General features: G+C 52.6%; 2 protein-coding genes across 3 annotated transcripts in view; one reads left to right on the top strand and one right to left on the bottom strand.

Annotated features, from left to right (window-relative positions):
* The window catches only part of LOC127586694 (phospholipid scramblase 2-like), a 156,998-nt gene that overhangs the window by 118,190 nt on the left and 20,589 nt on the right, over window positions 1-18,219 (top strand). The window lies entirely within an intron of this gene.
* LOC127586698 (BTB/POZ domain-containing protein KCTD21-like) lies at window positions 4,081-5,095 on the bottom strand. The gene has a single exon (XM_052044846.1). The coding sequence runs from the start codon at window positions 4,849-4,851 to the stop codon at window positions 4,081-4,083; it is 771 nt and encodes a 256-aa protein (XP_051900806.1). The 5' UTR covers window positions 4,852-5,095.

Below are 18,219 nucleotides of genomic sequence, written 5' to 3'. Positions count from 1 at the left end.
TGCCTCAAGTTTCTGACTTGGGATTTGAACTCACAACCTTTCGTTTCAGAGACGAAGTCAAGGGCAATGTGACCGGGAGTAAACTACAAGGGTACTTCCACGATCAGGGGAGACCTGATAGTTTATAAGTCAGAATCTTTCTCCCAGGGTAGAAATGTCAAACACCAGAGGACGTGCATTTAAGGTGAGAGGGGGTAAGTTTAGAGGAGATGTTCGGGGCAAGTTTTTTCTACACAGGGAGGGGTGGGTGCCTGGAATGGGCTGCCAGGGGAGGTGGTGGAAGCAGATACGAGGTCTTCAAGAGGCTGTTAGACACATGAATATGCAGGGAATGGAGGGATATAGACCATGTGCAGGCAGAAGAGACTTGGTTTACTTTGGCATCGTGTTCGGTACAGACATTGTGGGCCGAAGGGCCTGTTCCTCTGCTGTACCATTCTATGTTCTATAAGGCACAGAATCCACCCTGCTCCTCCCTCGCAAACACGCGCTTCACCATTCTAAACCTCACAGTTTCTCAGGAGCGAGCAACCAGTCTGGGACCCAGGACAACCTGTGTCCAGGTGGGTTCCAAGTGGGCTTTGCAACATCTGGTCGTATCAACATCTGGAGGTCCCATCACAGGTCCCTCCCGTCTCCAACTGCCTGGCTCTGTGTAACGATTTTCCCAACGATCCAACATTTTCTCTAATCAGTGGGTGAAGGGTTACAGAGAAGGGAAAGGCTACTCCGTAAAGGTTTTACTGCCACTGGGAGTTAATCCCTGAGGGTGGCAGACGGCAGTGAACATTAACCTCCAGTTCTGGGTGTTCCAGGCAGCCCCGAGGACGGTACCCCGCAGACAAGGAGATGTGGGGGGGATGAGGCCTGAAACCTCGGCCCTCCCGGGGGGGGGGGGGGGGGGGGGCCACAGGAAGATCCCACGACTTTCATGACAAACCCTCTATAACACATTAGTCGGGCTCTACGCAAAACGACCTGTGGTTCCGGATGCCACTCATCAACGAGGTATTTATTGCGGCACAGGAGGCGGCCATTCAGCCCATCGTCCATGCTGGCTCCCAGGGGAGCAATCCCATCAGTCTCTCTCACACACACACACACACGCACGCATGCACGCACGCACGCACACACACACTCCTTTTCCAGGTGAGGAATTGGAGGGGGTGCCGGCTGGGAAGTAACCAGGGATGCAAGGGTTCTCCGAGGTGTAGTCCGCCAGCAATGTTCTGTGTGGGTCTCACTCTCCGGACCTGGAGCAGCTGCTCAGTGCCGAGTGATGTCCACCACTGCCCCTCGACGTTGTCACCAGTCTCGTGTTCTGCTCTGGGGGGGTGGGTGGTGGGGGTGGGGGTGGTGAGGGGCGGGTGCTGCTCCTCAAGTTCTAGCTGCAGTTCAGCCCCCATGGTCCTGACTTTGCTCAGCCGGTGCTGGGAGTGGGGTGGGGTGGTGGGTGGGTCGGCCCGGGGAACCCCCTGGGCCTGGTCCAAGGTGACCACTGACAAGTCCAGGCAGCAGGACAGTCGGGGGTTTCGCCCGAGCCGAACTGCCCACCCCCTCTTCTGGGGTTACGTTCTTGCCGTGCGCACGTGTCCCCGGAGAAGGAGCGCGGGGTATCCGCAGGCACCCTGGTCAAGTTCCGCGCTCGGTGGGCCCCTCAGGGGACCGTGTGTGTCGCGGACGGGGACAATGCGATTCTTCTCTGAGGTGTTGCGTGTGCGTTCAGTAGGTGTCAGGTAGCATTATTGCTGTAGTTCTGTAGATGCATGGTTTGTTCTTCTATTTTCTGCACTAGTTGTAGTATTTTGACACTGGGTGTCCTCTTGTAGTGCTTTTAGCAAATAAACGTTTATATGTATATATATATAGAAAAAAAGGAGCACATGATATCCACCGATACAATGGGGGATTTCCAGGACTGGTGGGTGCCACAAGGGCTCAAGTGCATTCTGGATAGCGAAGACCGTGTTGTAATTTGAAGCTATTGACAGTAAATAGTGTGAATCGTGAAATATTGAAGTCTTGTAATGATGCACTGCTGTAATCACTGAATCAACCTCCTTCGGAAAAGGGGGACAAAACCTTGTGTCTTGCTCTCCAGCAGAAACTGCAGATGCCAGCAACTGGGAATAAAACACTGGAAATACACGGCAGGTCGAGCAGCGTGGGTGGAGAGAGAACCAGGATCAACGTTCTGGGTCAACGGCCTTCGTCGGATGCCTGACTTCCCGAGTGGATCCGCCGTTTTTCCGATGGGCTGAGCTTTGGGCGTGAAGTTGCTCGTGGGAGATGGTGGGAGGTGTTGGAACCAAAATGGAGGCTCCATGCTTGACATGGAGGTGATGGTTTTGTATGAAAAGTCCTGCCCATTGCTGGGTTACTGTTGGGGGAGAGGGGGGGATGATATGGGTGTTGACCCATTGATGTCCAAACCAATCCAATAACATGGTCCTGGTGATACAGAGGGATCTCCCTTGGAGCAGAGGATCCTTCTCCACAGATCGCCCACTCCCAAGTGTGCGTCAGTGCACCTGCAGCAGTTGTCCACCGGACGTTCCCCCAACAAGACCCTGGCGCTCCTGCATTCCCGCCATAGAGCACAGCATGAGCCAGACACAGGTCTCCGCAGGGTGGGGGGGAGATCCTTCTGTGGGGAGGGGTGGATGAGGTGTCGTGGTTCATTCCGGCTGCAGGAGGCCGCTGCCAGGCAGACAGTGGGGAGACGTGGCCCTGGGACAGTCAGCGATAAATCTGGGGGAAGCGGAAGGTTCTTCGCCCGGAAAGCGGTGGGAAGGTGGAGCCCACTCCTGGCAGGAGGGCTCGAGGCGAGCGATGGAGAGATCCTCGTGAGGAATCTGGATGGGTACGTGAAGGGGGAGGGGCGCAGGGAGTGGGGGGGAGAGGGAGAGGAGGAGGAGGATCACGGGGGGGCGGGGACAGAATAAACCCCAGCGCAGAGCAACTGGATCGTCTGAACAGCTGATTCATTATTTTGTGTGTGTGTGTGTGTGTGTGTGTGTGTGTGTGTGTGTGTGTGTGTGTGTGTGTCTGTCTGTCTGTGTGTCTGTGTGTCTCCATATGTGGCTGTGAGTGTCTGTTTCTGTGTATCTGTGTGTCTGTGTCTGTGTCTGTGTGCGAGTGTCTGTGTGTGTGTGAGTGTCTGTGTCCGTGTATGTGTTAGTGTTGAGAGAGCTTCACTCTGTATCTAACCCCTGCTCTGGCAGCGTGTGACGGGACAGTGTACATCTAGACGTTACTTTCACCTACTTACTCTTCTGGAGGCTTGGTGAACACGGTGTGACTCTCGAGAAGAGTAAGTGAGTGTCTTAGTACAGAAAGCAGTGGTTGAGCACCATATAGGGAGCATCCAGAGGGAGCTTCACTCTGAGTGTCTGATTTACCAATGCATCATAGAAAGCATCCTATCTGGATGTATCATGGCTCGGTACGGCAACTGCTCTGCCCGGGACCGCAAGAAACTACAGAGAGTTGTGGACACAGCACAGCGCATCACGGAAACCAGCCTCCCCTCCATGGACTCTGTCTTTACCTCTCGTTGCCTTGGTGAAGCAGCCAGCATAATCAAAGACCCCACCCACCTGGGACATTCTCCCTTCTCTCCTCTTCCATCAGGTAGAAGATACAGGAGCCTGAGGGCACGTACCACCAGGCTCAAGGACAGCTTCTACCCCACTGTGATAAGACTATTGAACGGTTCCCTTATACCATGAGATGGACTCTGACCTCACGATCTACCTTGTTGTGACCTTGCACCTTATTGCACTGCACTTTCTCTGTAGCTGTGACACTTTACTCTGTACTGTTATTGTTTTTACCTGTACTACCTCAATGCACTCTGTACTAACTCAATGTAACTGCACTGTGTAATGAATTGACCTGTACGATCGGTTTGCAAGACAAGTTTTTCACTGCACCTCGGTACAAGTGACAATAATAAACCAATACCAAAACTTCCCTCCCTCCGTCTCTCCCTCCATCCCTCCATCCCTCCCCTCCAACCAAGTGTTTCTCAGTTCCTTCTCCCTGGGGCACCCCCCCCCCCCCCCACCCCATTTGACCTCAGTACCTGACGAAGCGCAGCGCCGTGCAGCCCAGGACGTCCGAGGGCTCGGGGAAGGCGGCGTCGAGGCGGAAGCCTCGGCTCAGGGCCACCTTGAGCACCTCCTCCACCAGCGCCTGCCCGTCAGCCAGCTGCAGGCCCCCGGGACGGGACAGGAGGCGGCGGAACCCCTGCTTGGCGTACTCGGCCGGGGGCAGCCCCTCGGGTCTGGGGGTCCACTCCAGGCGCAGGCGGTGACCGGGTGAGACCTCCCCTTCGCCGGGCTCCGGGCTGAGCTCCAGCCCCTGGCGGAGGAGGTCCAAGGTGCTGGAACAGGTGCAGAAGATCTGGGCTCGGTAGGTGGTGATGGGACAACTCGATAGGGCGTAGTGCAGGGGACCCTCCTTGAGGGTGAAGTGGAGGGTCTGGCAATGGGACAGGAGGTTGCACTGAAGCAGGGCATGTCCCAGACCCTGGCTGTGACTGCATAGGTCCTTCAGGAGGGGCTGGATCTGGTAGAAGTCCGCCTCCCTCTGCAGCAGCCTCATCTCCTTGTAGTCCTCTGGCAGGTCCAGGTGAGACGATCGCAGGTAGTTGAGGATGTGCCGGAAGGGTTTGCCGTCGCGGTCGATGAACAGGTTGCCCGCTTGGTCCCGGCTGCTCGGCAGTTGCCCCCGGAACATCGCCCCGAGCATGGAGTCCGGGAAGCGGCTGAGGGTCTCGCCGTTGGTGGTGTAGACGGTGCCGCCGACGTTGAGGGACACGGGCTCCAGGCTGGGGCTGCGCTGCATCTGGGCGGCGGGGCCGGGCGGGGGTCCCGGAGGGGCAGGAGGGGAGGGGGGTGGGGGTTGGGGGGAGAGGAGGCTGGGAGGGTCCAGGGTAGTGAGAGAGAGGGAGGTAGAGAGTGGCAGAGAGAGGCACAGAGAGTGGAGAGAGGCAGAGAGACACAGAGACGAGAGAGGTAAGAGAGACTGGAGAGAGGCAGAGAGACACAGAGAGGGGCACAGAGACTGGAGAGACACAGAGACGAGAGAGAGAGAGAGGCAGAGAGTCTGGAGAGAGAGGCACGGAGATTCGAGAGAGAGTGGGAGAGAGAGAGAGAGAGAGAGACAGAGAGTGCTTCAGAGCGGGGAGCTGCGAACGCACTGAGCGCTGATCACACCGGGAGTGATGTACACACACACACACACACACACACACACACACACACACACACACACACACACACACGGACCGGGAGTGATGTACACACACACACACACACGGACCGGGAGTGATGTACACTCACACACACACACACACCGGGAGTGATGTACACACACACACACACACACACACACCGGGAGTGATGTACACACACACACACACACACACACACACACACACCGGGAGTGATGTACACTCACACACACACTCACACTCACACACACACACCGGGAGTGATGTACACTCACACAGGAGGTGATGTAGGTGGGTAGCTGCTGGTAACTGGGGTTAGATGGGGACGAGGTTGCCGTGGACTTGGTGGGCCGTGTCTGTGCTGTCTGACTCTCTCTCTGGGACACCTGCAGGTTCCAGAAGTTGCATTTATATTCTCTGGAGTTTAGAAGAATGAGGGGTGGCGTCATTGAAGATGTGACAGGGCAGGTGTGGAGATGTTTCCATCAGTGGCAATTGGTAAATCGGTTTATTATTGTCACATGTACTGAGGTACAGTGAAAACTTGTCTTGCATACTGATCGTATAGATCATTTCACCACATCAGTGCATTGAGGTAGTACAAGGGAAAACAATAACAGAATGCAGAATAAAGTGTTACAGTTACAGAGACAGTGCAGTGCAGGCAGACAATAAGGTGCAAGGCCATGACGAGGTAGATCGTGAGGTCAAGGGTCCATCTTAGCGTACTAGGGGACCGTTCAATAGCCTTATAACAGCGGGATAGAAGCTGTCCTTGAGCCTGGTGGTACGTGCTTTCAGGCTTTTGTATCTTCTGCCTGACGGGAGGGGGGAGAAGGGGGAATATCCGGGGTGGGAGGGGTCTTTGATCACGTTGACTGCTTTTACCAAGGCAGCAAGAAGTGTAGACAGAGTCCACAGAGGGGAGGCTGGTTTCCTTGATGCGCTAGGCTGTGTCCACAACTCTCTGCGGTTTCTTGAGGTCCTGGGTGGAACAGTTGCCGTACAAAGCCATGATGCATCCAGATAGGATGCTTTCTGGTGCATCTGTAAAAATTGGTGAGGGTCAACGGGGATATGCCGAATTTCTTTAGCCTCCTGAGGAAGTAGAGGCGCTGGTGAGCTTTCTTGGCCATGGTGTCTACGTGGTTGGACCAGGACAGGCGAGTGTGGTACATCACTCCCTGTGCAGTGTACGGGATCAGGTGGCTTTCATTTAACACTGAGGTGTGGGGTGAGGGTGGGGAATATGTGGAGGTGAAATCACTGAGGGGGAGGGGGGAATGTTAAGGAGGGGGTGGATAAACGTTTGAAAGTTCGAGGGATTGAGGGTGATGGGGAACTGGAACAGGAGAGGAGATGAGGACCAGATCAAACGTGGAGTGGTGACTAGGTTTGAGGGGGCGAGTGGCCTACCCCTGCCCCTGTTCTCCGGCAAAGTTGCTCCTTCCCCAAAATTCCCGGGTGGGGCTCGACCCAGAGGACGCGTCCGGTGTCCCGGTGAAGTGGGGCCGTCGTGGTCACACCCAGACGGATGGGTCACCTCAGCTGACACAGCAACGGACGACAAGGATGGCGGCCACGTCCTGGACGCTCCCCAGCCGTCAGTGGCCTTGTCCCCCCCCCCCAAGCCCCGTTGTCCAGCTAACTCCCTCGTTCCCCCGACACTATCCCGGGACCTTTCTCTTCAGCGGGAGACAACCTTCCCATTCCCCCTCAGGATTCCCTCCAGGAACAGAATCTACTTGCGCTGGAGGCATCCTCTCCCTCTTCCTCCTCCTTACACACCCTCATCCATGGGGAAGCTCCTTTGGGAAGTTCCCCAAGTGCTGGGGTATTCCCCCTCTCCTTACCTTTGACCCATCCCCCAGTGGATCTGCTCTCCCCTCCTCCCCCGAATCTGCCGATCACCATCTCTTACCTGCATCTACCTATCACCACCCTGTGTCCACCCTGCCTCCCCTCTTTTGTCCACCTATCACTGCTCTGCTTTTCCCTCCTATATATCGGGCTTCCCCTTTTCCTGAAGAAGGGTCCTGATTTGTAAATAAGATGTTTGTAGATTGAGGAAGCCTATACCACTGTCCACTGGCACTGCAGGATTACATCACCTCCATCTCAGTCAATCAGGGAATTCTTTTGCACTGTGTGATTTGGATGTGGTCCTGGGGCTGGATTCGAACCCACGTTACATCACCTCCATCTCAGTCAATCAGGGAATTCTTTTGCACTGTGTGATTTGGATGTGGTCCTGGGGCTGGATTCGAACCCACGTCGCTGTGAGGTTAGCCCTATGTCTGGAACACTGCCTCACCTGCTCCCCCTGGTGGGCGCACAACTGGCTCACCTGCTCCCCCTGGTGGGCGCACAACCGGCTCACCTGCTCCCCCTGGTGGGCGCACAACTGGCTCACCTGCTCCCCCTGGTGGGCGCACAACTGGCTCACCTGCTCCCCCTGGTGGGCGCACCTCGAGCACTAACAACCAATACCCTGCACTCACTGCTTTCTGCTCTTCACGATTTTTCATTGCCCTGGGAGAGTTTGGACATTATTAGATGCAATATTCTGAGTTACAGCCTAGATGGAGGAATCAAGGAGACACAAGAGAGGCAGCAGATGCTGGAAATCTAGAGCAACTCACGAAACTGCTGGAGGAACTCAAAGTCAGGCAGCATCTGTGGAGGGGGAATGGACAGTCGACATTTCGGGTTTAGACCCTTCTCCTGGACTGGAAAGAAACAGGTAGAAAAAGGAATCAAGAGGTTCTTCTACATTAATCCCAGAAAGTGAGCGTGTGTGGGTTGGAAGGCAAATGAAAAATTGTCCGTTATTGCAAGAGGTTGGGAGTAGAACAGGGAAGTGTTGCTACAGTTGTACATGGTGTAGGGGAGGCCACACCTGGAGTCCACCCATTGTAACACTCACTCACTGTCACACTCACTCACTAACACCCACTGTCACACAAGCACCACGTCACACAAGCACCATGTCACACTCATTCTGTGTCACACCAATGCTGTCACACACTGAGGCAGCATCACAATTTCACTCACAATTAACCACTCACCCTCAGTGTCCCTCCCACGACAGACACTTGTGCGGTTTATCACAGTCACACCAGTAAAACAGCGTCACCCCCCACACCCACCCCGAGTGCCGTGTCTGGTGTTCATCACTGGATTCACTGCCCCGTGTCCGTCTCCATGTGCCCCTGTGCATGCACACGTGTGTGCAGACTCACACACAGTGACACATATAAAAGGAAGGTGCTTAGCAAACAGACCTGCACACCTGTATTCAGAGAGACACACACGAGCACAAGTGCACACATAAACTTGTATAAATACACAGGCACTCTCCCACCACACACACACATATAGAAACACACACACACACCCAGAAACACACACTCTCACACATACACAGACGTACAGACACACACAGCTGCGGACACTGTGGGTGAACAGTAGAGGTCCCATTCCCACTGAGACCGGTGTGGGTACAGTCAGCAGCATCTGCCCACAGGGGGCACTGCCACCCCATTGTTGTCTCCCTGCGGCTGGCGGTATCCTGGAGAGCGCAGAGGGAGATTACTAGGGTGTTGCCGGGACTCGAGGGATTGAGTTATGGAGAGAGGTTGAGCAGGTTGGGACCTTTGACACTGGAGCGTAGGAGAATGAGGGGTGACCTTATAACATCATGAGGGGCATCAGTAGGGTAAATGCACGCTGTCTTTTTCCCCAGGTTGGGGAATCAAGAACTAGAGAGCACAGGTTTAAGGTGAGAGGGGAGAAATTTAATAGGAACCTGAGGGGTAACTGTTTCACCCAGAGGGTGGTCCGTATATGGAACGAGCTGCCAGAGGGAGTGGTTGAGGCAGGTACAATAACAACATTTGAAAGGCACTTGGACAGGTACACGGTTGGGAAGGTTTGGAGGGATTTGGGCCAAATGCAGGCAAATGGGACTGGCTTAGATGGGAATCTTGGTCGGCATGGACCAGTTAGGCTGAAGGGCCTGTTGCTGTGTGGTGTGACTGTGGAGATTGTGATGGGATGGTGTAGAGGAAGCTTCACTCTGTGTCTGACCCCGGGAGTGTGTGACGGGACGGTGTAGAGGGAGCTTCACTCTGTGTCTGACCCCGGGAGTGTGTGACGGGACGGTGTAGAGGAAGCTTCACTCTGTGTCTGACCCCGGGAGTGTGTGACGGGACGGTGTAGAGGGAGCTTCACTCTGTGTCTGACCCCGGGAGTGTGTGACGGGACGGTGTAGAGGGAGCTTCACTCTGTGTCTGACCCCGGGAGAGTGTGACGGGACAGTGTAGAGGGAGCTTCACTCTGTGTCTGACCCCGGGAGTGTGTGACGGGACGGTGTAGAGGGAGCTTCACTCTATGTCTGACCCCGGGAGTGTGTGACGGGACGGTGTAGAGGGAGCTTCACTCTGTGTCTGACCCCGGGAGTGTGTGACGGGACGGTGTAGAGGGAGCTTCACTCTGTGTCTGACCCCGGGAGTGTGTGACGGGACAGTGTGGAGGGAGCTTCACTCTGTGTGGAACCCATTTTATCTTGAGAAGTGACAGACCTTTACCACTGTCCCCAAACGTATTCCATGCCATAACTGCATAGACTCCTGCAACTTCCTTGATTTTCACATCAGCTTTGCTCCTGAAGAACTTGGTCTTGACAGTGACCGGAAGTGTTGGAGCCTTGCTTGACCCCGATCTTCACCGTGACCAGCAACGCACACCATTGACAACAGGTTCTGCTCCTACAGGGGACTGAGCAACATCCTGTCTGCTTTGTTCGCTCAGCAACCTCTACCTACCCAGGCACATGGCCGGACTGTGTAAGTGACTCTCCGTTAGACGAGAGTGCCTCGTCAACCTTCCACCCACAGAGCTACAGCTTCTTCCCCACTGCGTCAGGTTCTAGAACCCCCCCTGAGACACCCCAATGCTGCCTCAGACAAGATTTCTTTTTCTCTCTCTGTTGTTATATTTATTTTGTTGTGTAATTTATGTTAATTTGTTTATGTTAACTTTATGTTAAGTTTATCTTAAGATAAGATGTTAAGATATCTTTATTAGTCACATGTACATCAAAATGCACAGTGAAATGCACCTTTTGTGTAGAGTGCTCTGGATGCAGCCCACAAGTGTCGCCGCGCTTCCGGCGCCAACATAGCATGCCCACAACTTCCTAACCCGTACGTCTTTGGAATGTGGGAGGAAACCGGATCACCCGGAGGAAACCCACGCAGACACGTGGGGAGAACGTACAAACCTCCTTACAGACAGCGACCAGATTTGAACTTGGGTCCCTGGTGCTGTAATAGCGTTACACTAACCGCTACACTACTGTGCCTAAGGCTAAGTTAGGCTTAAGGAAGTTTGGCGTGTCCCCGTTGACCTTCACCAACTTTTACCGATGCACCATAGAAAGCATCCTATCCAGATGTATCACAGCTTGGTACGGCAACTGCTCTGCCTGAGACTGCAGAGAGTTGTGGACACAGCCCAGCACATCATAGAAACCAGCTTCCCCTCCATGGACTCTGTCTATACCTCTCGCTGCCTCGGGAAAGCAGCCAACATAATCAAAAACCCCTCCCACCCCAGGACATTCTCTCTTCTCTCCTCTCCCATCGGGCAGAAGATACCAAATCATGAAAACATGTACCACCAGGCTCAAGGACAGCTTCTATCCCGCTGTTATAAGACTATTGAATGGTCCACTAATACGATAAGATAGGCTCTTGACCTCACAATCTACCTCGTCGTGGCCCTTGCACCTTATTGTCTGCCTGCACTGCACTTTCTCTGTAACTGGAACACTTTATTCTGCATTCTGTTATTTCCCCTTGAAGTTCCCGGGGTCAGACACAGAGTGATGCTCCCTCTGATGAAATTATCTGTATGGAAAAACTAAGTTTTTCACCCTACCTCGGTACATGTGACAATAATGAACCAATTCCAATTGTGTGATATCTGTAACATACTGTGTTGCTGCTTCGAGAAGCTAATTTTCCTGGCATTTATACCCTAGGTATGTATGCCTGTGGCAATGAACTTGAACTGAAGCCCCGTACAGTGTAGAGGGAGTCTGCCCTGTTCCTTGATTCCTTTAACATCTGATAACCTACTGAGCTCAGGTGGGACGGCACACCTTACACCTCTCAATGTCCGTTCCCTCTGGGAGACCCACTGCCGAGGGGAATTCCCGGTTTAAGGTTAGGACAGGCATGAATGATACCCTTGTGTGGGGACCGATACGGTATGGGGGAAGGATTAGGCCATTCGGCCCATCGAGTCTGCTCCACCATTCAATCGCTGCTGATTTTTTCTCAACCCTATTCTCCCCCCTTCTCCCCATAACCCTTAACCCCCTCACCAATCAAGAACCTATCGATCTCTGCCTTAACTACACCCGATGACTTGCCCTCTGTGGCAACGGATTCCACAGATTCACCGCCCTCTGACTGAAGAAATTCCTCCTCATCTCAGTTCTAAAGGGACGTCCCTTTATTCTGAAGCTCGGATCCTGACTTTGCCGCTGATGGAAACATCCGCTCCACGTCCACTCTATCCAGGCCTTTCAGCATCCCAGAGACGTCAAATGTTCCTCATTCATTAACCCTTTCATTCCTGGGACCAGCCAGGTGGTGGTGGTTTAAGAACGTCACCAATGGGATGGAGGAGGAGGAGGAGGGCCAGGGAATTGCTTTACACCAGAGACCGATGTTTGTGAAACCAGACAGGAGAGAGAGTCTGGGGATAATTCTTGTTCCTGGATTTATTTTGTGAGGAGAGCGGACTTTAGGGTCACAAGGTAAAACGGGACCCTTAAGAGGCAGAGAGAGCTCAACAAATTGGTAAATTGGTTTATTGTCACACGTACTGAGATACAGGGAAAAAACTTGTTCTGCATCCCATCCAGACAGATCATTTCATCACGTCAGTGCATTGAGGTAGTACAAGGGAAAACAATAACAGAATGCAGAATAAAGTGTTACAGTTACAGAGAAAGTGCAGTGCAGGCAGACAATAAGGTGCAAAGGCCACAATGAGGTAGATTATGAGGTCAAGAGTCCATTTTATCGTACTAGGGGACCATTCAAGAGTCTGATAACAGCGGGATAGAAGCCGTCCTTGAGCCTGGTAGTACGTGCTTTCAGGCTTTTGTATCTTCTGCCCGATGGGAGGGGGTGAGAAGTGAGAATATCCAGGGGTAAGAGGGGTCTTTGGTTACGTTGGCTGCTTTCCCGAGGCACCACCAGACGATTGGATTGGTTGCTGAGGTGGCGAGATTTTCCCACGAGGACGGATTAAGCAGACATGGATTTCAGATCACTGGAGTTTGGAAGAACTGAGGTGATCTTTTTGAAACGTACAAAATTCTTTACAAGGATTGATGGGGTACATGCTGGGGGCATGGTTCCCCTGGCTGGGTGAGTATCTGCATTCTGTAGACGGTACAGCCACTGTGCACCGGTGATGGAGGGAGGGAGTGTTCGGGAGGGGTGGACGGGGAGTCAATCGAGCGGGCTGCTCTGTCCCAGGCGGCATCGAGCTTCTCGAGAGTTGTCGGAGCCACACTCACCCAGGCCAGTGGGGAGCGTCCCGTCACACTCCTGACCTGTGTCTTGTAGATGGAGGGAAGGAAGTGTGGACTAACTCTTCCCCTTCCCCCTCCGTCCCAGAACCAGGGGTCACAGTCCAAAAATACGGAGTTGGACATTCAGGACAGAGATGGAAATTCTCTTCCCGCAGAGAGAGAGGAATCTTTGGAACTCTCTCCCACTGTCACTGAGTACACTCAGGACCAGAGCAATGGATTTTCGGATACGACGGGCCCTCCCTGGGTTACGAACACCTGACTTAGGACCCCTCCGCCCCTCATGCGTATGAACGAGGGTTTGAGAGACCAGTAGGAAGGATGGGCATGGAATGGGTCCTTACCTTCCAAGTGTTGGCGAAGGGAACGCTCCTGAGCAGGGAGAGCTCGCGGCCCTTGACACAGTCCTACAGTAGCTGAGAGATTTACCTTCTCACGCGGGACACACAAGCAGAGGCATCAGGAGGAGGAGGCTGTTCTACCCCTCTAGTCTGTTCCAACATCAGTGGAACACAGAACAGTACAGCACAGGAACAGGCCCTTTGGCCCATCATGTCGATACCAAACATGACGCCAATCTGCCTGCACATGAGCCATATCCCACCATTCCCTGCATGTTCAGGGGCCTCTCATATCACCCCCACCCCCAGCAGCCCGTCCCAGGCACCCACCACTCTGTAAAAACTTGCCCCGCACATCTCCTTTGAAGCTCCCTCTACACCGTCCCGTCACACACTCCCGGGGTCAGACACAGAGTGAAGCTCCCTCTACACCGTCCCATCACACACTCCCGGGGTCAGACACAGAGTGAAGCTCCCTCTACACCGTCCCGTCACATACTCCCGGGGTCAGACACAGAGTGAAGCTCCCTCTACACCGTCCCATCACACACTCCTGGGGTTAGACACAGAGTGAAGCTCCCTCTACACTGTCCCGTCACACACTCCCAGAGTCAGACACAGAGTGAAGCTCCCTCTACACCGTCCCATCACACACTCCCGGGGTCAGACATAGAGTGAAGCTCCCTCTAACATTGTCCCATTGCACACTCCCGGGGTCAGACACAGAGTGTAGCTGCCTCCACACTGTCCCAAAAAGACAAGTTTTTCACTGTACCTCAGTACATGTGACAATAATAAACTAATTTACTTGTGCATATGACAATAAACTGGACTTTGACTTTTAGATGGAGACCACGATAGGAGGACACTCGAGGGACTGAGTGGCCTCCCCTGCTCCGATGGTGCAGAAGCCTGAATTTAGTAGGCCCCAAGAAGTAATAGGTTTACAAACAAAGCTCTTGGATCTTACTCTGGTGATGACAGGGCTGATGTAACAGCAGGGAAAGGGGTGGGATTGTGGAGGTGTAGTGGAGGTTAATTTTATTTAGAATTCGGAGCAGGCGAGGATATTTCCTTCTTCATCCTGGCGCCACAAGATTACAGTACAGAGGAAACCACCGATAAAAGGCAGTGCACATGACCTTTCACCCTCAGGGAAGGAAAATAAAAAATAAACTGATTGCTGTTTCCTGATGTATCCTTCTAAAATGAACAATGCAGTCATTCGAGTTTGAAAGACAAACTGGGTCAGTGTCTGAATCACCCAACAAATTGTTAACGCTGTTCCTTTTGATGCTGCTGATCGCCTCGCTGTGGGCGAGCCGAGACGCCATTCGATCAGACACTTCCACCTCACCCAGGGCTAGGAATCTTTTCCAGGGCTCGGGAATCCCTTACAGTGGGACGTTTGAAAGAGGTGAGCTGGCAGTTAATACATTGCCCACGTCACTCGATGCCCTGACTGCGTGAGGCTCTCTTTTAGAAGGGGGGCCCACACTGGGTGAGTGGGGGAGTCACACGGCACAGAAACAGACCCTTCAGCCCACAGTGTCAATGCTAGCCATCAGGCACCCATCTACATCCATTTAAATTGGTAAATTGACTTATTACTGTCACATGTACCGAGTTACAGGGATAAACTTCCATCATTTCGTCACAGAGCATTGAGGTAGTACCGGGGAACACCAATAGTTTTCCCATGTCTTACGTCAAGGGGAAGGAAGGTAGAAGGGGCTCCCTTTGTTCAACCCATTGTGTGAAGTCTGGGAATGGGGTGGTGGGGAATAGTGAGGCTGAGTGAGGGGGGAGGGTAGAGAGGAGGTCCCAGCCTATATGTAACTCCAGCCGCATCGCAAAGTGGGCGATTACGGACTTTAATTCCCAGGGTTTAATGCGGGGAATTAATGTGACTCCAACCCCCACACACCCCCCCCCCACCCACATACACAGGTAGATGGGGGAAAAAATTCGCATTTCTTGAAGCACAGAATGAGGCCGTTCAGCCCATCGAGCCTCTCATAAGAACATACGTAAGAAATAGGAGCAGGACTAGGCCCCTCGAGCCTGCTCAACCATTCAATAAGATCATGGCTGATCTGGCCGTGGACTCAGTTCCACCTACCTGCCTTTTCCCCAGAACCCTTAATTTAAAATCTATCCAGATTTCATCTAGATGCCAGCATCTGCAGTCCTTTGTTTCTCAAGCACGGTAGTGTAGTGGTTAGCATAACACTATTACAGCGCCAGCGACCGAGGTTCAATTCCTGCCGCTGTCTGTACGGAGTTTGTACGTTCTCCCCATCTCTGTGTGGGTTTCCTCCGGGTGCTCAGGTTTCCTCCCACATTCCAAAGACGTACGGGTTAGGAAGTTGTGGGCGTGCTATGTTGGCGCCGGAAGCGTGGCGACACTTGCGGGCTGCCCCCCAGAACACTCTAGGCAAAAGATGCATTTCACTGTGTGTTTCGATGTACGTGTGACTAGTAAAGATATCTTATCTTATGAAAAATCTATCTAATTGTGTCTTAAATACAGCATATTTAATGAGGGAGCCTCCACTGCTTCCCTGGACAGAGAATTCCACAGGTTCACTACTCTCTGGGAAAAGCAGTTCCTCCTCATCCCAGTCCTAAATCTACTCCCCCAAATCTTGAGGCTATGTCCCCTGGTTCTAGTCTCACCTACCAGTGGAAACAACCTTCCTGACTCAATCTTATACATCCCTTTTATAATTTTATATGTTTCTATAAGATCCCTTCTCATTCTTCTGAAGTCCAGTGAGTATATTCCCAGGCGACAACTAATTGCTCCTCACAGGCTAACCCCCCTCATCTCCAGAATCAACCTGGTGAACCTCCCCTGCACCCCCTCCAAAGCCAGTATATCCTTCCTCAGCAACCCCAGCAGTCCCTAAGCTGCACTTAACCTGTAACCTGTAACCTGCTGTCTCTCACAGCCCCATCAGCTCCTCCTTAATTCTCCCATTGACTTCAGGAAAGGGGGCGGTGTACATGTACCTGTCTACATCAATGGTGCTGAGGTCAAGAGGGTTGAGAGCTTCGAGTTCCTGGGAGTGAACATCACCAACAGCCTGTCCTGGTCAAATCACGTAGATGCCACAGCCGAGAAAGCTCACCAGTGCGCCTACTTCCTCAGTAGGCTAAAGAAATTTGGTTTCTCCCCTTTGACACTCACCAACTTTTACTGATGCACCACAGAAAGCATCCTATCTGGATGCATCGCAGCTTGGTACGGCAACTGCTCTGCCCGGGACCGCAAGAAACTGCAGAGAGTTGTGGACACAGCCCAGTGTGTCACGGAAGCCAACCTCCCCTCCTTGGACTCTGTCTTCACCTCTCGCTGTCTTGGCGAAGCAGCCAACATAATCGAAGACCCCACCCACCCGGGTCATCCTCTCTTCTCTCCTCTTCCATCAGGTAGAAGATACAAGAGCCTGAGGACACGTACCACCAGGCTCAAGGACAGCTTCTACCCCACTGTGATAAGACTATTGAATGGTTCCCTTATACGATGAGATGGACTCTGACCTCACGATCTACCTTGTTGTGACCTTGCACCTTATTGCACTGCACTTTCTCTGTAGCTGTGACACTTTACTCTGTACTGTTATTGTTTTTACCTGTACTACCTCAATGCACTCTGTACCAACTCAACGTAACTGCACTGTGTAATGAATTGACCTGTACGACCAGTTTGCAAGACAAGTTTTTCACTACCTCAGTACAAGTGACAATAATAAACCAATACACAGCGGACAGTGTACAACAGACAGCGAACCTACTAACCAGCTCTCTCCACACCGACTTTTCTTTCTTCCTTTCATCTCATCTGTTTAATGATCCCTTTTGGATTCTGCTCGCCTCATTGGCCGGTGCGAGGCAGTCCCACCCACTGACATGGAAGAAGAATTCTGAGGTGAGTGGACTCCCCTCCTGATAACCCCAAGGCCTTTCCACCGTCCACGAGTCACTACTCTCAGGGAGGGAGCCCCAGAGATTCACCTGTCTCTGGAGGAGGAGATTTTCCATCTTTTTCCTGAATGTCCAACCCTTATTTTCGGACTGGTTCTGGGAGGGAGGGGAAAGAGGTGGAGTTAGTCCATGTTGTGGGAAAAGGTTCTTTCAGATCTCAAAGGCAGAGGTATCCGGACACAAGTCTTTGGATTTTAAAAAGAATTTATCTACAAAGACAAACACGGGAACAGAATGACGGGAACGGATGCACACTCACGCGCTTGGGTGATCGCGAAACGTGAGGGGAGTCGCAACAGGGGTGAAGTGCGCGCGCACACACACACACACACACACACACACACACACACACACACACTAAACTCGTTACAACTGGTTAGGGAAAAAATGCAATACTGTGCCTGAACCTCTCCCTGCCTCTGGGACAAGCAACGGCTCTATGCTACTGGGAATCTACTTAAAAACGCCCCTAAGCCCCTGTGGACGCACACACTCTTACCAGTGGTTACTCGACATGGTTTCAACCCCGACAGCAATCAAAAGAGAGGAAGGGCCACACACATGTGGTATCCTTTATTGTGCTGGAGAGCTGGGTGGATCTAGCTCAGGTAATTCAAGAAGTCCAATGGGTCATGGCCAGGTATGAGAGGTGTGCACAGGGACCAATGGTCAGAGTGTGCTGCTAATGGCTGGGTGGGGCTAGACCCTGATTGACAGTGGTGTCACTTTCGACCAGTACCTAGTGGCGTCACATGACAGCCATGACCTTTCACATTACAGTCCATGTACTCAACATCCGCCACACTATCTTTCTGCCATCTACCAGGCCGAAGTCAGGAGTGCAGTGGAACACTCTCTGCTTAACTGGTAATTGGGATTGGTTTATTATTGTCACACGTACTGAGGTACAGTGAAAATCTTTGTTTTGCATGCCATCCATACAGATCATTTCATCACATCAGTACATCGAGGTAGTACAAGGGAAAAGCAATAACAGAATGCAGAATATAGTGTTACAGTTACAGAGAAAGTGC

Source organism: Pristis pectinata, chromosome 37 (genome assembly GCF_009764475.1).
Source record: "Pristis pectinata isolate sPriPec2 chromosome 37, sPriPec2.1.pri, whole genome shotgun sequence".
NCBI lineage: Eukaryota > Metazoa > Chordata > Chondrichthyes > Rhinopristiformes > Pristidae > Pristis > Pristis pectinata.
Note: the sequence above shows the minus strand (reverse complement) of the source record. Positions and strands in the feature narration are given on the sequence as shown.

Excerpts from the sequence above, each read along its gene's own strand:
- LOC127586698 (XM_052044846.1), bottom strand. The coding sequence starts at position 4,851 with ATGCAGCGCAGCCCCAGCCTGGAGCCCGTGTCCCTCAACGTCGGCGGC.